The sequence below is a fragment of the Mytilus edulis genome, chromosome 4, assembly GCF_963676685.1.
Source record: "Mytilus edulis chromosome 4, xbMytEdul2.2, whole genome shotgun sequence".
In the NCBI taxonomy this organism is placed as follows: Eukaryota; Metazoa; Mollusca; class Bivalvia; order Mytilida; family Mytilidae; genus Mytilus; species Mytilus edulis.
In genome coordinates, this window is record NC_092347.1 from 16,948,050 (window position 1) to 16,970,762 (window position 22,713).

The window sequence follows — 22,713 nt, forward strand, 5'->3', positions numbered from 1 at the left end:
TTAGACTTTGATAAACTATTGCTGGAATAGCTGACAACCCTCAAATTTTCTCCCTGCTTCTGGAACAATACAGCTCCAAGTGCAAATCCTGATGCATCTGTAGGTAGCTCGTATGGAAGATTACTAATGGCATATCCAAGTACATGTGCTGACACAAGCCGTGCCTTGGGTGTTTTAAACGCTTTTCTTAGTTTGGACAAGAGTGCCATGGTTTCTGTTCGTGTTTATTTACTTTCTTCTTTATGGGATTCGGCTTCAATTCTGTAAGTGGCTTACTAATCTTGCTGAAGTATCGAATTTAGCGACGATAATATTCGACGAATCCAAGAAATCGTCTTGCATTTTGAGGACTGTTGGGCTTTGGCCAATTCACTACTTTATATGTCTTGTTTGAATTAACCTCCACACCTTCCTTTGAAACAACACGGGTGACGTACTTCACTTTGGTCTTAAAGAATGAGCACATGTCTGGTGTAAGCTTCATGTTGTGTTTCCGGATCCTGTCAAATACTAGGCGGAGATTTGGCGGTTCTTCCTTAATGCTGCTCAAGGATCTCCACTTGGTGATACCCGCTCTTCATATCAACATATGTAAAGTATAAACTGCTTGCAAGTGCACCAAAAACATCTTCAATTTATGCAAAGCATAGCTGTCAATTTTCGTGATTCTGTTCAGTTGACGATAATCTGTACATAGGCGCAGCTTGCCATTCTTCTTTCATACCAGAACTACATTCAAAGCATACTTAGTGTATGTGTATATGCACAAAAGTATCAGTGTATTCAACTCCTAACTACTAATATGTAGTTGCTAATATAAATAAAGATTTCAATATCTAGTAATTCCGATTGACCTCTATGACCTTTCCCGGGGGTAGGGAAACAGTCGTATGGGGTCACAACAAACACAAAAAGTTCCAGTCTAATGACAAAACTGTTTATATTACCAATTACCTTATCTGTACGTTCCGCAACTTACATGCGCACCACCAAACGGTGTATTTAGGATTTTGCTATATACACGGGTCATAATCACAGGGTTGACACTTCTAAGTTCAATCATTGTCATTGTTCCCTATTGTAGAATTTTAATTAGTAAGACTTTCAGAAAGTTAGAAGGTACTTTTTAAGATAACAATACGAATACCAAAAATCTGGACTTAGAATAAGGCGTAAAGGTACATTTTAAAATCAGTTAGCGGACATGACGTAAAATAGCGAATCAAAGAATTCAATGTTATTTATAACTAATACAGGACAATGCTGTTGATTAAAATTACTCCATTCCAGAACCTTTTGATTAAAATTACTCCATTCCAGAATCTTTTGTTTTCCAAATAATTAATATTACCAATAATTGATAAGTTCTAGGTCGACGGGTTCAAACAGAAAGATTTGAAAGCAGAGAAAAACTCACTCACAGTGTATCTTATAATCGGCATTACTTTATCAGATGTCAATAATATTACCAATAATTGATAAGTTCTAGGTCGACGAGTTCAAACAAAAAAGATTTGAAAGCAGAGAAAACTCACTCACAGTGTATCTTATAATCGGCATGACTTTATCAGATGAAAATACCAATACTGAAATAAGGCTTACGCAAAGTTATATACCGTTTAATTCAGTCACGGACCCGCAATTTCACGGGTGTGTTCTACAAGTACATATATGTCGTGTACAAGTTGCGATTTTGTACAGGTTATAACATGTACAAAAATATTGTACATGTTATAACTTGTATAATGCAAAAATACAAGTTATGACATGTACAAAAGTACCTCATACATGTTATAACCTGTACAAAATATTGCTTAAAAATGGTTTTAACTTGTACAAAATTTAATATAAATCTTAATGAAGTAAAATATACATTTAAGTTCACCAATGCATAGCAAACAACAATAAATAGGCCAGAACGTGTCTTTTTCTGTAGAGGAAAATGATCACAAAGTTTCAGAAATATATGTTTCATGACTTATGTTTGCAAAATGTGTTTTTATGTAATTGTATGTTTTATGTAGTCCATCATGGCTTAAATAAGTGTGAAACTATTTACTAAAAGCTTGCATTTCCTCAATGACAATTACATTAGATACTAGTAACTAAATACTTCCAAAATATTTAAGAACGATGCCTAATAATGTTGGTTAATACTCATTTCTTTCGTTTGAGGGCATGCAAAGACTAACACAATGTTTTACATGCTTACTCTGTAAAGAAGAGAGAGAGAGCTGAAATAGTTTTCATTGGACCACGCTTCATTATCAATATGTTTGGATCTACCTGATTTCGCTCCCTGTTTTTGATGGTGTTCGTGTTGTTTCTTAATTATTATTTATAACTGTTGATGTAAATGTCCTTTGGGTTTGCGAGTCTTTGTTTACTCCTTGGTTTTGATTGTTATTGTCTTCAACATTTTTGGCCTCCAGCATGACTTATGTAAATTTATAACTCAATTTTGTTTTATAAACTATAAGATCATTGCATGAGGTGAATGTCATTTTGATGTTTGAAATATATATCCTCTACTTTGAAAGCATATATTTTGTGGCCTTTGCATGTTGTCTGCTCCATTTGTGGGTTGTTGTCTTTTAGACACATACCCCATTTCCATTCCCAATTTTATTTGTAGACACATCTATTCTGGCTATCCTTTTATGTCTTTTAATGTCAACTAGAATGAAGGATTTTTACTATTGCCTTCAAAGTGGACACTCACAATTATAAATCATCAAATAAAGATATGTCATATGGAGGATCATAAGACATGTCCTAAGATATATATAATGACAGGTCTTAAGAATGCTTCGTAATACCGACCCCTGGACATTAACTGTATCAAACAAGGACAAAACACACTAACATCAAGGATATCATATCTGATTTTGTACAAGTTAAAACCATTTTAAACAATATTTTGTACAGGTTATAACATGTATGAGGTACTTTTGTACAGGTTATAACTTGTATTTTTGCATTATACAAGTTATAACATGTACAATATTTTTGTACATGTTATAACCTGTACAAAATTACAACTTGTACACGACATATACATAATTAGAAGTATAGATAGTTAATATATTAGTATATGAAAAAAAAAGAAATACGAAAACCAAACTCCAAATAAAATATAATCAAAATTTACTGAGCATAGAAAATTGTGTCCATCACACAAAGTGACAATGTAGAAATGTAAAGTTCTCACCAAAGAATTGACCACTAATCACTATCAAATAAAACCCAATTGAAACACCCGATAAAATTCACATTTGAGCGAACCTAAAATTTACACTGAAATAATAAAGTTAAATTAAAAATATAAAAATAATTTTAATAACCTTATATAAAATACATATGTCCTAAAATACCACTTCAGTGGCGGATCCAGGAATTTTCATAAGTGGGGGCCCACTGACTGACCTAAGAGGGGGCCCGCTCCAGTCACGCTCCAGTGATTCCCTATATAAGCAACCAATTTTTTCCAAAAAAGAGGGGCCGGGCCCCCTGCCCCCCCCCCTAAATCCGCCTCTGCACTTTACCACATATATTAATGATATTGATGATAAGCTTACATCACCGTGTCGGTTATTTGCTGATGACACATCATTCAATTATTCTGGTAACGACGGAGAACAGATTAAATCTGTTTTCGATCTCGATCTGAAGGAGCTAGCCGGATCGATGTTTGTCAATAAACCCAGATAAAACCTAAATTATGATTTTTTTCCAATATTGCGACTCCCTACCTTAGTTTTTCCTTAATTGATAAAATATACATTATAGTACATCTCATAAGCACCTTGGAGTTAATTACAGAAGTGATTCAAAATGGAACAATCATATTGAAAGTATAATTACAAGTTTAAAGACACACATGAATGTTTTACGTGAACTTAAATATCGATTTTCTCCGATTTTTTTATTTTTTTTACTTAGTTATTATACAACTCATTTTTAGCTCACCGAGGCCATGAAGGATCCCATGTGAGCATATGCCATCACGTGGCGTCCGTCGTCCGTCGTCGTCTGTTGTCGTAAACCATTTAAAAATCTTCTCCTCTAAAACTACTGTGCAAATACCTTTAAACTTAATGTTACTTTGGGTATCTAGTTTATAAATTGTATCCGAAATTTTGATCCATCGACAAACATGGCTGCCATGACTAAAAATAGAACATAGGGGTCTAATGCAGTTTCTGGCGTATATCTAAAAAAAAAACTATAGCTTTTAGAGCAAATCTGACTTAGTAAAATAGGTCAATTGGTCAAGATCTATCAGCCCTCAAAATTTTTAGACGAATCGAACAACCCATTTTGGGGTTGGTGCCACTGAATTTGTAGTTTGAACGAAACTTTGAGGAAAGTTTTATGTTATTATTTTTAATATTATTATAGATAGATATAAACTGTAAACAGCAGTAATGTTCAGTAAAGTATGATATACAAAGAAGTAAGTTTGATCAAAATTGTCATTTGACCCCTTAAGGAGTAATTGCCCTTTAAATACAATTTTTCACAATTTGTTCATCAAGCTTGCTAACATTTAAAAATCTTCTCCTCTGACAAAGAGGTGAGCGATTCAGGCTATTGAGAGCCTCTTGTTTGAATATGACACGGGAATCTGGGATAATTGTTGCAAAGGCTACTCACACAAATTAGAAAATTTGCTATTAGAGGCCGCAAGAATAGTAAGATTTATTCCTATGAAGAATAAATCCGGTTATCGGAGGAAAGTGGGCTTACGTTTTGGGAGTTGTCCCGCTTTGAACACGTGGTGGAACTTGTTATGTATTATGAGTCACGTTAATTATTTTAACCTTGATAACTGTGACGTCATCATTCTTTCTTTACCACGTACGATACAGCAGAGGGAAGACGCAAAAAATTGGGTTCCGTATGAATTAACTAATGTTTGTTTCAAAAGTTAATAATATTTCTTTGATTTGGTATATGAAATGGATGTCTTTCAAAAAATCTTATTTTACTGAAAAGGTTCGGAAAGTTTGAAAGATAGGAAAAGCACATGGTTTTGATCCAGTATAAATAGTGTTAAATTTAAGATTTTATATCTTTTGTTGTTTCTTCTGTAAAGAGTTTCTAAATATTTCATTGTAAATTTTTAATTGTTGGTTTAATTCAGTGGAAATCATGAATTATATTTCCAAAAATAGAAATTTTAACAGACCCGTAATTTCAGATAAAAACTGCGCACATGGTTTTAAAGACACGTGTCGCATGGACGTCTGCGATTTTAAAACTATCGTTATATGAAATGTTTCATCTGCTACACAGCAAGCAATTTAAAGAGAAACCAATAATGAATAAATGTATGAAGTTTATAAAATATACGGATCTAACATTGTTGGGTTGATGTTTAGACGAGTTGTATAGATATTATAACTTTTCAACGGTCGTTTCACTAATATTATTGTAGTAATTTTTCAGTTTTAAAAACCAAACATCTTATGGAAATCGGGAAAGCAGATCGTATGTCACAAAGGCCCTCTAAAAGTCCTTATAAATGCAGCCAAAGGAAAAGGGTACAGCAGAGGGGCGTACCGACACCGTTGGGAAACAGATCTAGCAATGTCGTTGGACAGCATACTTCCACGCAAGTTTTAGCTACATGTATGATGACTCCAGAACTTAGGAATGAAGTTGTTCAGATTGTCAATGGCAATGCCCTTATTCACTCTTAAGCTACTGTTAGTGTTACATCTCCTGACTCAGTCAATGAAAAGCAACAATCGAATATAGGTATAACACAAAGTTCTAATATTTGCCAATAACTAGTGCAAATGATAATCTATGTTTAAATGTTTCACAAAACTCGGAACAAAATAATTAATGGTGAATATGTAGATTTAGGTATATATTGCTTTAATACAAATTCAGGCACAGAACAGTAGATACAAATGGACAGCTGATTATCCAAACTAAACTAAGTAAAAAGATTACTGATATTAACACATGGATAGATGCTTTCCTTATTTACATAAGTATTTATGTTGGTGTACATTTAGAAGATGCACCTAACTTAACCGAATACATACATGTTAAAATATTTTGTGTATCCGTGTTTCCAGTGCAAAATTTACAAAATCTCTCATTAGAGGGTATTGTTGGTCTTGCATACCTACCAGTTTCTATTGATAATGAGTGTGCACTTATTCTTAATTTAGTGATAAATAAAAAGTTAACCACAGTTTCCATCTTTTATCTTAGATAGTTCAAATTTAATTTAATTTTGTAGAAATCTTCTAGTTTCTGTTTGAAATTACTATTACAATGCTTGTTAAAGGGTATTCCAATATATTTCATTAATTCAGATAATTTATTAGACCACAAATTTTCTCTGTACTAAGTTGATATTAGGATTGATTGATTGTTGGTTGCTTAATGTCCAGTGGCAAATATTTCAGGCATATCTATCAGGACGAATATTTACACAGTGTCTGTAAATTGTGTCATTTTAGGATAATTTAGTTTGTATCAAGCGGATACATTGTTATGACACAGTGTCTGTAAATTATGTCTTTTTAGAATAACTTAGTTTGTATCAATTAGATCCATTGATAGGACAAAGTGTCTGTAAATTGTGTCTTTTAAGGATAATATAGTTGTATCAAGTAGATACATTGATATGACACAGTGTCTGTAAATTGTGTCTTTTAAGGATAATATAGTTTGTATCAAGTAGATATGTTGATAGGACAGTGTCTGTAAATTGTGTCTTTTAAGGATAATATAGTTTGTATCAAGTAGATATGTTGATAGGACAGTGTCTGTAAATTGTGTCTTTTAAGGATAATATAGTTTGTATCAAGTAGATATGTTGATAGGACATAGTGTGTTGAGTTTGTATCAAGTAGATATGTTGATAGGACACAGTGTCTGTAAATTGTGTCTTTTAAGGATAATATAGTTTGTATCAAGTAGATACATTGATAGGACAGTGTCTGTAAATTGTGTCTTTTAAGGATAATATAGTTTGTATCAAGTAGATATGTTGATAGGACACAGTGTCTGTAAATTGTGTCTTTTTAGGATAATTTAGTTTGTATCAAGTAGATACATTGATATGACACAGTGTCTGTAAATTGTGTCTTTTTAGGATAATTTAGTTTGTATCAAGTAGATACATTGATAGGACAGTGTCTGTAAATTGTGTCTTTTAAGAATAATTTAGTTTGTATCAAGTAGATATGTTGATAGGACAGTGTCTGTAAATTGTGTTTTTTAAGGATAATTTAGTTTGTATCAAGTAGATATGTTGATAGGATACAGTGTCTGTAAATTGTGTCTTTTAAGGATAATATAGTTTGTATCAAGTAGATACATTGATAGGACACAGTGTCTGTAAATTGTGTCTTTTAAGGATAATTTAGTTTGTATCAAGTAGATATGTTGATAGGATACAGTGTGTGTAAATTGTGTCTTTTAAGGATAATTGAGTTTGTATCAAGTAGATACATTGATATGACACAGTGTCTGTAAATTGTGTCTTTTAAGGATATTTTAGTTTGTATCAAGTAGATACATTGATATGACACAGTGTCTGTAAATTGTGTCTTTTAAGGATAATTTAGTTTGTATCAAGTAGATACATTGATAGGACACAGTGTCTGTAAATTGTGTCGTTTAAGGATAATTTAGTTTGTATCAAGTAGATACATTGATATGACACAGTGTCTGTAAATTGTGTCTGATAAGGATAATTTAGTTTGTATCAAGTAGATACATTGATAGGACATAGTGTCTGTAAATTGTGTCTTTTAAGGATGATTTAGTTTGTATCTAGTAGATACATTGATATGACACAGTGTCTGTAAATTGTGTCGTTTAAGGATAATTTAGTTTGTATCAAGTAGATACATTGATATGACACAGTGTCTGTAAATTATGTCTTTTAAGGTAAATTTAGTTTGTATCAAGTAGATACATTGTTAGGAAACAGTGTCTGTAAATTGTGTCTTATGAGGATAATTTAGTTTGTATCAAGTAGATACATTGATATGACACAGTGTCTGTAAATTGTGTCGTTTAAGGATAATTTAGTTCGTATCAAGTAGATACATTGATATGACACAGTGTCTGTAAATTATGTCTTTTAAGGTAAATTTAGTTTGTATCAAGTAGATACATTGTTAGGAAACAGTGTCTGTAAATTGTGTCTTATGAGGATAATTTAGTTTGTATCAAGTAGATACATTGATAAGACACAGTGTCTGTAAATTGTGTCGTTTAAGGATGATTTAGTTTGTATCAAGTAGATACATTGATATGACACAGTGTCTGTTAATTATGTATTTTAAGGATAATTTAGTTTGTATCAAGTAGATACATTGATAGGACACAGTGTCTGTAAATTGTGTATTTTAAGGATAATTTAGTTTGTATCAAGTAGATACATTGATAGGACACAGTGTCTGTAAATTGTGTATTTTAAGGATAATTTAGTTTGTATCAAGTAGATACATTGATAGGACACAGTGTCTGTAAATTGTGTATTTTAAGGATAATTTAGTTTGTATCAAGTAGATACATTGATAGGACACGGTGTCTGTAAATTGTGTATTTTAAGGATAATTTAGTTTGTATCAAGTAGATACATTGATAGGACACAGTGTCTGTAAATTGTTCCTTTTTAGTATTTTTGATTTGTATCAAGTAGATACATCAGAAACATAGTGTACATGTCTAGTGTCTTTTGAAGTGTTCCGTAAATTGTATAATTATGATATCATTTGGCCACCACTTTTAGAATCACTTAAGGCATTTTTATTGCATGCAACTATATTTATTGCTTATATGTCACTTGAAACAAATTAAATGGGTTTATAGGACAGCTAACTGTTATCCGTAAAGAAAGATCACGTTGCAAAATTTTGCTATTATTGTTATCCCATTCTCAAAAACGGATCAATGTTGTCATGGTACATGTATAGAAATAACAGAAACTAAACTAGAATATTGTCTAATTTATTTGTTAAAAATATGAAATGCAAAGACCAAAGGTTAAAGTCCCCTTATTCTCTGACTTTGGTGACAAGTACCAGTGTTCATGTGTTCTAAGTTTTAAAAGTTTGAATACATGTAGGAATAATGGATTCAGTTTCATTTTGAATCGGAGATATGGTAAAAACCAATAAGCATGAATAAAGCAGCCACAAGAATGTACCCCTTTGCCGCTTAGCTATATATACAATTGGGAGGTTGTTACATAAAATAGCCTGAAATATATAATAAGCCCGATATATTCACATCTGACGGCGTTACTTTATCTCATGTGGGCAATTGTTTTTTTTTTCTTATTTCATTAAAGGGTAATTTAAATATAAATATATGTGTGTGGTCATTTAAAAGTACGGTCACGGCGGGTGTGTTGTGTCGCTACCGCATTTGTGGCGGTGGTCGAACTCGGTGTCCAATAACTATTGGCATAGCCACTGAATTCGACCATGTGGCGAAAATAGCGACACAACATCTACAAATATATTATGCTTCTTATAATGGAATTATGTATCCGCTGAGCTTCTGTTTCCCAGGGCCAGCATCCGATATATTTTGGAAGCAATAATGTTAATAAGGATATTATATTGATATATAAGGAAATGACATTATAAGGAATAACAATAAGGTGGAAATAAGGAATAAGAATAATGTGGAAATAAGGAATAAGGAATGGACAATAATGTGGAAATAAGGAATAAGGAATGGACAATAATGTGGAAATAAGGAATAAGGAATGGACTATAAGGTTTAATTATATATACTAGGGACTTGCCAATTATGTTTCTCGGCAGTCCCATTCTTTGTCAAGCCGTGGCCGTACAATTTTGTACTTTTGCCAAATAAAATATTTCTTACTTTATATATTTGTATGTCATTTGGCCCCACGTTGTCTCAGATAATAAGATTTATTCCTATGAAGAATAAATCCGGTTATCGGAGGAAAGTGGGCTTACGTTTTGGGAGTTGTCCCGCTTTGAACACGTGGTGGAACTTGTTATGTATTATGAGTCACGTTAATTATTTTAACCTTGATAACTGTGACGTCATCATTCTTTCTTTACCACGTACGATACAGCAGAGGGAAGACGCAAAAAATTGGGTTCCGTATGAATTAACTAATGTTTGTTTCAAAAGTTACCCACCCACCCACCACTTAGATAAAAGACATACTCCTAAAATGTAGTTAATATACATGTGTTAAATGTTATATTATGTTATATCATGTTGTTCGTTTTTCTGCTGTTTTTTTTTCTATTTTTCAGGTTGAAATGACTGGTAGCTTATTCCGATTGTAATCCCAATCCTTCGTCACGGCTTCAGACAAAGACTCCGACCATTGTAATCACAATCCTTCGTCACGGCTTCAGACAAAGACTCCGACCATTTAATGGCGAAATAGCGACACAACATCTACAAATATATTATGCTTCTTATAATGGAATTATGTATCCGCTGAGCTTCTGTTTCCCAGGGCCAGCATCCGATATATTTTGGAAGCAATAATGTTAATAAGGATATTATATTGATATATAAGGAAATGACATTATAAGGAATAACAATAAGGTGGAAATAAGGAATAAGAATAATGTGGAAATAAGGAATAAGGAATGGACAATAATGTGGAAATAAGGAATAAGGAATGGACAATAATGTGGAAATAAGGAATAAGGAATGGACTATAAGGTTTAATTATATATACTAGGGACTTGCCAATTATGTTTCTCGGCAGTCCCATTCTTTGTCAAGCCGTGGCCGTACAATTTTGTACTTTTGCCAAATAAAATATTTCTTACTTTATATATTTGTATGTCATTTGGCCCCACGTTGTCTCAGATAACAACCGCTCTACCAATATCTACTAAAACTGAAACTTTATATTCTGACTTTGGCTAGGAATCTCTTTTTGAAATAAGAAGGAGAAGAAAATTACAGGTGTTTTATAACATGAACAAATAGCATTGACATGAGTACCTATGTAATCTTGTACCTACATGTGTACACAGTACAACCAACTATCCGTTGCAAAATGACCATGATATTATTGTTCCATTTTGCAGACTTTAACATACTTCTGATTCGTTTTTCCCTCTACAATGCGTGAATGGAATAAACTTGATCCAATAATTCGCAGCTTCGACTCTATTTCTTAATTTAAGAAAGAATTAAAACGATAGTCTTCTATATAAAAGTAAAAATGAAACGTTTTATTTTTACGGCCTAAGGAAATTGAATATTATCTGAACGTAGTTACGATGTTCCCCATCATTCTGAAACAATGACTTTTTTAGAGCTAAAAATTATAAATGATCCTTCTGTCATTGTGGGTCAGATATTGAGGATGTCCATCTTTACTTCTTTGTTTGTCCAAAATACACACTTAAGTTAAGAATTAATTATGTACAAGTTTTCATAATCATTCAATTTGGAAAGAATTTAGAGGAAATACTTTTAAATCAGGTAGAGGTACAAAAATGTAATCACTTGACTTATTCTTCAATTAAATATTTTTTGATACAGAATTTAAAGAAAGACAAGCACTGTGCAAGATCAGAATAAGTGCACACCCCCTAAAAGTAGAGCCAGATAGATATGCTAAAACCTATATAGATAAATCACAAAGACTATGTAAAAAATGCTTCTTAGATTAAGTTGAAGACGAAAACATTTCAAATGTCAGTGTCCCCTTTATAACTGTTTAGAAAAGAATTTTATGATAATATTTTAATAGGCTGTAAAAATGTTGAAAAGCTAAGCACAAGGGTCAAATTTAATTGGCGTTTTATTCAAGAAAACCTAGAGGTATTAAAATATTGCAATTTATTTAATAAATGTTTGGAACTGAAAAACTATCAATAAAGTAAAGATACTGTTTTATTTAAGACGTTGAGAATATTTGCCTGTTAATAATAGATATATTGTTTTGCCTTTTTTTTTGTGTGTATGGCTCTTGATCTGGTTGCGGTTTTTAACATCTAAGAAGATTCATATTAATTTTATGATTTTTGTCAACATTATTGTAACAATTATAAAAATCATTGTAATAAATTACTTTGCTCTAGATCTCTCATTTGCCCTTTAATTGGAATAAAACTATCTTATTTGTAGAAAAACCTTGTTAAATAATCTTCACTGGCTATCCGAAAACTTACTAGTTATGAAACAAAACTATAAATGTGTGGAAACGTGGAACTTACGGAAGAACAAAATAATTGAATTTTCAATTATATTCAGAATTTCAGAAAAAGGTCAAACAGATTTCTTGTGCCTCGAACGAGCGCTATTGTAACTGGCACGGGACATCATCATAACTAACATCATCATCACATAACTATATGACTTTTCAAACTTTCTTTTTCTTTTTCTCGGTCTCTCTTCTTTTTACCTATGATAGCAAGCAAGTATTATATTCTATAAACTGTTAGCTTTATACGCATTTCCATTATAGTGTACTATTTTTGTAATTTTATATTGAATTATGGAGTATGATTTACTTGTGACTAATCCATTAGCTGTAATTCAGCAAATACAATATGTTTAAACTAAACTGTTCCTCTAAAAATTGTCTTAATAAAAGCACTGTTCCAAATAACCTGAATGATTTTTATGAAATTTATCTTGGTTGGGTTTAAAAATGAGCACTGAACAATACTTTTTGCTGGAGTTATGTGTCTATGACAGTTTTGTTTTAAATTACATTTAAATTACATGGTAACTGAAAAGATTCTCAATCTTACATTTCTTTATTAATTTTATTAAATTGAAGACAAAGCTTTATATCAGCTTCATTTCGAACGGGATACAAAAATCAATTTTGATCAAGGAGTACATATACCTTCAGACAATTGAAATAGTATTGAATATTGCATTGTAAGTGATGATTCTTCTACATTTTCTGTGGTATATGTTTATACAGATAAATTTGTGATAAGTACTAAATAGTCTTTTTTTGCAAGTTGCTTTTTACATGAATTTAATCATTATGTCAATGATAACATTAATGTAGTTTTAATACCTATCTTCAGGAGATGGAGATAATTATGAGCCTCCACCAGAATGGGATAAACAAGGATCAGACAATGTCAAGCTGGTAACACTTCCTAACACATCACTAGAATATAAGTCTGTTGAACAAATGTTTATGACTTCTGTATTTAATGGGAGACCCGAGTGGGTTATAAAGTTCAATAAACGGACCTTCAGAGTCACTAAGGTAATAATATGTATACACGTTGTTTAAATCCAAATAAAATTGCAATTGTCAGATTTGATACCTGGGGCGTAGCTGGGTCCCTTTGAAGTGGACGCCAACTAGGTAAGGTTTTTGTTGGGTTCTGAGGGCCTAAAATTGGTTTGAATGACAAATAATTAAGACTGAATTTGGTCATATTTTATTGAGAAACATCAATAGTTCAAAAAATCTGCCCTTCGTTTTTTAGCTGCAACAAACACGTCCATTGCCTTGTCTAAATTGACCTCAAAATCACGGTGGATGTGCATTAAACCCAAAGCCGACAATCTGTCATTTCTCATTGTGGAACGGATGTACGTTTTCAAACGTATCAGTACGCTAAACGACCTTTCAGCTGTAGCACTAGCAACGGGCATTGTTAGGAGAACACAAAGTATTGTATCAATAGACGGATACAATGCGGGGTTGACGATATCAAGCGTTTGACACAGTGTTGTCAGCACTTTGTCTCTTGGTAAAATTTGACAGCGAGCTCTCCAGCGTTCAACTTCTCTCTTGAAATCTTCTAAAGACAACCCAATATCCATCAGGTAGTTCTGATGAATTGTGACAATTTGATCATAAGTTATCTGTTCGACCACACACGGAAGAAGATACTGTGCATTAAAACGGTTTTCTGACTTCAGGAGTCGAGAATCAAGTTCTGTGATCATATGATCTAGAAACGGATAGTAGAGAGAGATTCGACAATATTGTTTGGGTGTATCGGCTGGATGGTTAGCTCTAGATGTCTGCCTTCCACACCATTTAGGAACATTTTCAACTATATCAAAAGGCTCTGCCATATCTAGAGCGGTTTGGTATAGCTCGTTCCAAACATTATCATCATTTCGCTCAGAACGCAACATTTCAACTACGTTTTATCATTCGTTCACAGCCTATAGAAGGTCGCATTCAGCACCTTGCAGGAAAATTGACAAATGAACTGTACTTTGTATTACATGCTCTGATACTACTAATTCAATTACAAACTGGAATCTCATTAGCGACGCAAGATGTTGGCCTGCCTTGTCGTCACCTAAGTTTTGTAACCGTTCTAATGAGTGGACAACTACCGGAAACGCTGTTTTGAACGTATACAGAGCATCTGCGCGACTAGTCCACCGAGTTTTGCATAGAGTTCTTAAATTAGTTCGTTTTTCCATATTTTCCTTCGTAGCCGCGTCTGATGAAAGCTCGTCAAAGAAAGCTTGTAGTCGCTTTGCGGAATAGTCGAAAGCAAACCCTATTTCTTGGACAACTGTCATGACGTTTCGAACCGAATTGTCCTTACAGCTGTGAACAACCGCTAAGTTGAGACAATGCAATTTGCAATGTACATATGTTGCTTCTGGTATTATGCTTGATATTCTGGCCTGCACACCGTTATATTTGCCGGACATGTTGGCAGCTCCATCATAGCCTTGAGTTCAATTTTGGCGATGTTGACACCCGCACCCTGTAAAGTTTCGATTAGTAATTCCGCTAAATGCTCACCTTAGTACTAGTCGTCATGACAAAGCCTAAAAAGTCTTCTTTTATAGAAATATCACCACTAAGAGAATCCCGCTGTATATATCTAAGACAAACAGATACTTGTTCCCCCGTCGATACATCTGTAGATTCGTCCGCGATCAGAGCAAATAATTTGCTTGAATTGCACTTATCAACAATATCGGTGCGAATTTGATTTCCCATTATGTTGATGATTTCATTCTGTATATCAGGGGATGTGTATTTTGCTCTACTATTACCGTTCGCTAGATGTTCGGTCAGAATAGGATAACCTTGTGCCTTTGAATTAAAAATAGCCATGAAGTTACTTCGCTCTGGGGTATGCCCACGAATAGCAATGTTTTTTTCCCACAGAGTAACAGAGATTCCATTATTTTTATTAAGATGTGTCGGTTGCGGATTACTTGTGTTTTTTTATATTCACAAATTTTGTATATATAAGTGGCTCTTATTTCGAATCTTTCGAACAAACTTTAACAAAATCATCTGCCATCGCTTGGTAAGTGAAATGAGAAGACCCATCTTTATGGTGTCGCTTTACAAGACAAGCTAAATTAGACCAGTCTGTCACTTTATTTATGAAGAGCTTATCTTTTGATTCCTGTCGTCCAAGCAAAACACATGGTGCACAATACAAGGCATCATCAATCATAGAATACCTAAGCCATGGGTTCTCTGTTAGCCACTTTGCCGAAAGACGGCGTTGACGATTGCCGATTTTCTGGAAGAATGAAAAACTAGCACTTTACATGTCTGACCCTGCGTCAACAATCGAATATATATTTTCGAACATTACATAGTTCAGCAAAGACAAAAATCTAGATACTTATCCACGCTAGGAGATGCAAATTTTCTATATGTATATAAACACAATGCAAATAGAAAAGCAAGTAAGTGCATTTTTGAAATGGGGAATTACAATAAGAGACAAAATTCCGACAAAAGAGAAAAGGAACTAGTGAGAATTCTAGCATCCATATACGGACACAGCAAACCCTCAAACAATGACGTGTGGTAGTCCAGCAAAAAAGGAACCAAACACTAAAAAAAAATACAGCATAAAATACAAGCAAGAGTAGACAAACATTGACTAGAGGCTCCCGCCTTGGAACAGGCGCAAAATTGCAAATAAATTAATTTTAATAACAGTAGTAATAATAGTGGTTCAATACACTTGGAGTTACTGATTAAACACTTCAGGTACCACTTAAATACGTGGTGGACAGACGGACGGACGGGATCAATTAGTTACTGTTACTGTATCTGACTTTTGTATTGATGTAATATGTTCTTTATTTCGGGCACATATATACAAATGGTACGAGCTTCTGTATGAAATTAATCTGCGTAAAAAACACAGTGACCTCATAGCCCCTCGATTATTTTGATGTCGACTCCTCATTGACGTTTACCAATCATGTCATACTATTATTCATATATACATATACTTCTTTAAACAAATTTCGAATCAATTGATTGATAATTTGAGGCCAATTATTTTATTCCTTGCATTGGAGGTAGTACTGCGGAATTTGGTGAAGTCTTGGAAGGTTATTTTATTTTATTTTTGATGCGTTGACGCCTTATTTCGACATGTATGTGTCAAAACAGTACAATATGAAGTAGCCTTTCAGTTTTGCCAACATTATTGTACGAAATTTACAAGTTAACTCTTATCTGTACAAAAACATGGGTTAAGTTAACTACCCCTGCAGTCTTCTTAGTTCAGGGATTAGCATTATTTTTTTTAATGTGGTAGAGTTAGTTTACCTTGTCGGAAATTTGAAGGTGTGAACATCTTTCCATTTGTTGGTCAAAAGTTGTAACTTTTCATCTTTTCCTAAGGATGTCGAATCTTTCAACAAAGAAATATCTGGATAAGATGGTCCTAGATTTTTTGTACTGGCAATGACACTAACTCTGATGCGGCGCTTAAGCTTAGTTCATCGTCAATTTTTGACGTTTCAGAGTCTCGACTGTTTGCTGCTGACTGTGCTTCTGCATGACTATCACTGTTTGTACTGTTAGAAGGCGTTTTGGTGAAAAAATTGTCTAAAGTTTGCCATTTAGGCTTGTCACGCTTTGAACTGCTCATGTTTATACGGAAGCCGATAAGGGCCATTCAAAAAAAAAAATTTATGTCGTTATTACGACATAGCATGTCGTAATTTCGACATAACATGTCGTTATTACGACATTGCTATGTCGTTATTTCGACATAACATGTCGTTATAACGACATCGCTATGTCGTAATTTCGACATATCATGTCGTAATAACGACATCACTATGTCGTTTTAACGACATATCAATGTTGTAATAACGACATCGCTTTATTTAAAAGAATGTGTATTATGATTGGCAAGAGACTAAATGACAAAGAAATTAACAATTATACGTCATCATAATGTCCCCGATAATTATAAAAGCCCCCGCATGGTCAGCTATAAAAGAGGGAAGAAAGCTACCAGAGGGAGAGTCCCCGAAATGCTGTGTGGCAGACAGTGTTATTATTCAATTATTAGCTCCCTTGGTAAAACTCCAAATTTCATATTTAATGTATTCTATTGTTAAATAATTTACCTGAAGCTTAATAAGTATATATTTGTTAATTGCATAGCTTTTGCTATTTGAATTCATTGGTTAAAGATATTTATTTATATTGTAAAGTTTAATATTTGCATCGTCGCAAAATCTTTGGTGACCTTCTTTGAATACCTTCAGTGAGAAACTTATATATGTTATAGATACCAAATTAGATTAACATGGCCTGTGTGCTAGGTCTGTACAGTCAAACAAAGTCGTTTAAATTAACAAGTTACCGGTCGTAGAATAGCTATGCAGTCACACATGTTGGAAGAATGAAATTGTACAACCAAGTCAAGCTAAGCTTTCTATCTCCCTTTAAATAAGTGCAAACTACATGGCTTCTTGGTATAAGGGTGTATTGAAGTATTGATAGCTCTAATTCTACTTACAAACGTTGGGCACGCGCGATGTTCCTACAACCCCTAGGATTTAAAACAGAATCTTCGAAATTTCATCCGCAAAACAAAATAAAAATGTTAGAAAACACGAACCAATATTAAAACAAATTCAATATATGTTTTGAATTATGTTTTTACAGCTCTTGATCATCTCCTAAGTAATATCTAGTATATTTGAGGATTAAAAAAAGAAAGCTATGTGAAAAAACGGATGTCCCCATCCAACGTTACATTTATGAAAAACTGTTCTAACTCTTATGTACATAGTGATCCTATTTCTTATTCTCTGATCTCCTTGATTCTTGTCAGGAACAACGACATGTGTCGGTTCTTTATGGCGTTAAAGCCGTTATTTTACCAAATTTCATTTGACTCGACTGCATGTTACAGTAGAAAAGGAATAAAAATAGTAAGACAATAATAATATCTTACAAAAGTACAAATATTTGCCTCATGTGAGTTCAAATATTGCTGATTCAATAAAATCTTTTCTACACAGTCGTTTTTCAAACGGTAGCTATTTTGTCCAAGTTGATATTTCATTTTTCAAAGCAGTTAAGGCGTATTTTTGTATAATTAATCAAAACAAAAGTTAGATATACGAAGAGTAAAAAATGCCAAGATTCTTTCCTTATTAACTACATATTTGGGTCTTAAAGGAATAAAATGCTTCCATACATTACAAAACGGTAGCCAATTTTTCCAAATGTCTGAAAACGTCTAAAATCCTAAAGACGCTAATTTCCGACGTTAAATGTGCTAAGGTTTCAATTAAATGTTTATGAAAATTAAAACAAATCGTGTTATGCAATTTGGAGAAAGATGTTAATGATTGCTGCCGAAAAAAAACTAGTGCATGTTGCTAAAGACTCCGCCCGGGGAAATAGGTTCGACACAGGTTAAATTTTGCAATTTTTATTAATTGTATAGCTTTTAACGATTTATTTAAAAGAATTTGGAAATGGGGGGAAAATCCCATTTTGTAAAATAAATTGAAATTTATGTTACGGAAGTACTCCGAAATAGATTATTTAAAGTCGTCACTTCAGTTAGGTGCAATCACCAATATCAAAACACTTAATACCAGTTCATGGAATGTTTTACTTCGCGATTTGTCCTGCTATTTCGTGATGAAAGTAATTCCTGTACTAGCGAAGCCGGAACTTTTCGTCAATATAAACTTGTGAATGAAATGAAGGTAATTGAAAGACGAATCCCAAACAGCAACGAAAACCGTTTCATCGAATTAAAAAAAAAAACGGGAATTTATTTTTGTTTGCCGTTTTCGCGGACGACCCAGGAGTAGATTACTATATTTTAAAATGTATATATCTGAAGATGACTTGGGAAATAATTCTCAAGCCAAGGTTCAAGTAATTGAAGGGGTGTATTTCGACAACTTATGTGTCAGGGAAATACAACTCTATTGAAATTTACCAAGGTAAAAATGCTCGATTTACTTGCAGAGTGTCAGATATATTTGTATTGGGGATGAATTAAGATATAGAAATTTTACAATGACAGATGATATGCAACTTGAAAGTTAAACATCCTATGATAAAAAAAAATATGAAAACCGTATACATGTACTTCCGTCCCATCTTTCCTTCCTACATGACTTGCGACAGTACTGCATTTTAAGTTGAAATAACTTAAAGGGTGAACATTATTATATCGATTTCCACAACTCGAGGTAATTTTTTGATAAAATGACATCACAAAACGAACAGAACCAGAATCAACCAACAATATAAAAATCCGAATAAAACTTGCAAAAATTAATCGAAGTCAAAGACCCTCTTCGACGTCGCATTTTTTAAGTGTAACGTGTTGTAGGAATATCGTGCCCAACGTTTGAAAGTAGCATTAGAGCAATTGATACTTTAATTTACCCTTATTACAAGAAGCAATGTAATATGCGCTTATTTTGAGGGAGATGGGATGCTTAGCTGGCCATTTAGGCTCGCATATTCACATAGGATAATCTATCTATTCTGTCTGTCCAGCCTTTTAACACTCTAAAATTTATTACCCTCAATATATATGGAAGTGTTTAACGACCTTGACTGGCTTTTCAGCCCTCGCACGGTCGGCTCGGTGCCCGAAGACGATTGGTGAGCATTTCAATATTTTGTGCCGTGGGTCAGGAACGGGTAGCAAAGGACGCCGAATGGAGGCCGCCATCTTGGTTTTGGTGAGTTGTTTTTCTTTTGTTTACTATTTTGTTGTTTTTCTTCACTAACGGCTGCTTTCAGGGCCAGTTTGGTCAGCTTGGCAGCCCGCTAGCCTCGATGATGGAGTACTGGTAGATGATCTCGGACGTAGTTCAAAAGATGACAGGAAGCGTTATCAGGACCAAAGCCGTGAGGCAGTGAAATGAAGATCGTATCACCCAACAGCCTAGGATACAGCCCTCGGATGTTAATCGGCATGACACTCCCCATGATACAATGGTTTTTGGAGTGCATGTTAACGCGGGTACGCCAACTACTACGTCTCTCTGTACGGCATGGATTGGTTTCTGTCATCTTAAGTAGTAAGTCGTTGATATCTAACTGTAAACCCTCATCGAAGATAGCGGGTAAAGGAGAGCTGGCCCAGCACGTCCGTTCAGCTGTAATGACTGAGACGTGACTGAATGTTTGATTGAATGATGATTACCCTCAATTGTTATTTATAAAATATATAAGTTTCTCACTGAAGGTATTCAAAGAAGGTATCCAAAGATTTTGCGACGATGCAAATATTAAACTTTACAATATGATTAAATATCTTTAACCAATGAATTCGAATAGCAAAAGCTATGCAATTAACAAATATATACTTGTAACACTCCCAAACGTGTCCTTCCCCCCAAACGTGTCCGATTCTCCCAAACGTGTCTTTTCTCCCTAAACGTGTCCGAAATGTACAATATTCCCCAAACGTGTCCGATTTCATAACCCTCAAACGTGTCCGATAATTGTTATTCGCCAAAACGTGTTCAATATTTAACGCCAAAACGTTACATGTCTGTTAGCGATTTTACGTTTATCTCTTAAATAAAATCGTTGATAACGTTTACGGCAATTCTACGTGGGAGACACACGTGATGAAGTTGTCATTTATCAGATTAAGTTAGTTCGATGTAGGTTTTTAATGATTATAATAATTGCAACATTAATCTGCTATTACTAAGTAACTTTGACGGTAGATGTTTATTGTCCAGTTGCAAGTATTTCATATTTGTTAAGAGCGAACATACACTTAGTTTTGGAGTTAAATTAATCGTTAACTTTATTAATTATTTTGTACTTATAAACTCCGATGATGCCTTTTATATTTAGCAGAATATTGCATGGCGGTTTTTTACCAGTATTTTTTTCTCATTTTTGTCAAAAGTTTGTGTGTATTTCAAAAGCCCATCAAATTATAAACTTGTTATCCGGGTTTTTAATAAATTTTAGGTTTCCACCATCACTAAAGACACACGATAAGAAACATAACGTCCAGTGGCAAATATTTCATGCATAAATTTTATAGATTCTTTTTTTCATGAATATGACTGTTATGCTAGTGATCAACGCCGGTTTTAAATGCAAATTTATTTTGTATTGTATAAATAAACTTTAGACTTGATTATGTATTGTCCAGTTGCAAGTAATTTATGCATATTTAGAGCACAATAGTTTTGCAAGTTTTAATGTTTTTACAGTTGTACTGTACACATTAACTTTAAAATAAACTTTAAACTGATTCGGGTATTGTCCAATTGCAAGTATGTCATGCATATTTAGAGAGAACATACACGTTTTAATGTTTTTGCAGTTTTATTTAGAGAGAACATAGGCTACCTGGTTTGTTTGGTTTTTTTTTACATTTTGACATACAAGTTTTAATGTTTTTACTGTTCTTTTATTAAGATAAACTCTAGACTGCTGGTTGCATATTGTCCAGTTGCAAGTGTTTCATCCAAATTAGAGAAAACATACAAGTTTTTATGGGTTTTTTTCAGTTCCACTGAATAAATTAACTTTAGACTGTTGATGGCGAATTGTCCAGTTGTCAGTAATTCATGCATAATTAGAGAGAACATTAAAGTTTTAAAGCGCAGAGAAAGGAACACTTTAACCCGTTAACTGTACAGTTTAACTCAACATGTTTGCGTACAATTTACACACGAAATAGCCGAAATGACTCCCCCACTTTAACCCATTTTAATTCTTCCGTTTTGAAAAAGTACTAACATGCTTATGTATATTTTTAATGCAATGGTAAAATTAATATACGTTAATGAAATAGCAATAACCAAATAACGCTTGATATGGACACGTTTTGGGGATTGGACACGTTTGGGGGTTAGTTGAGAAATGGACACGTTTGGGCGTTTATACAAATGACACGCTTTGGCGCAGTTTTCAACCAGACATGTTTGGGGGAATCGGACACGTTTGGGGGGAAGGACAAGTTTCTGAGTGTTGCATACTTATTAAGCTTCATGTAAATTATTTAACAATAAAATGCATTAAATATGAAATTTGGAGTTTTACAAAGGGAGCTAATAATTGAATAATAACACTGTCTGCAACACAGCATTTCGGGGACTCTCCCTCTGGTATATTTCCTCCCTCTTTTATAGCCTACTATGCGGGGGCTTTTAAAATTATTGGGGGCATTATGATGACGTATAGTTGTTAATATCTGTGTCATTTAGTCTCTTATAATACATATTCTTTTATATATAGCGATGTCGTTATTACGACATAGCGATGTCGTTATAACGACATAGTGATGTCGTTATTACGACATGATATGTCGAAATTACGACTTAGCGATGTCGTTATAACGACATGTTATGTCGAAATTACGACATAGCGATGTCGTAATTACGACATTTTTTTTTTTTGAATGGCCCTTATCGGCTTCCGTATGTTTACGTTTCTTTTTATTTAAGTTTAGTACTAAACTGGAATCCGCTTGTAAA

General features: G+C 33.6%; 1 protein-coding gene across 1 annotated transcript in view; it reads left to right on the forward strand.

Annotated features, from left to right (window-relative positions):
• The window catches only part of LOC139521723 (protein mono-ADP-ribosyltransferase PARP14-like), a 107,277-nt gene that overhangs the window by 79,813 nt on the left and 4,751 nt on the right, over positions 1-22,713 (forward strand). The window contains exon 6 of the mRNA XM_071315285.1: positions 13,044-13,231. Coding sequence (XP_071171386.1) covers positions 13,044-13,231 — 188 coding nt within the window. The remainder of the gene's footprint in view (positions 1-13,043; positions 13,232-22,713) is intronic.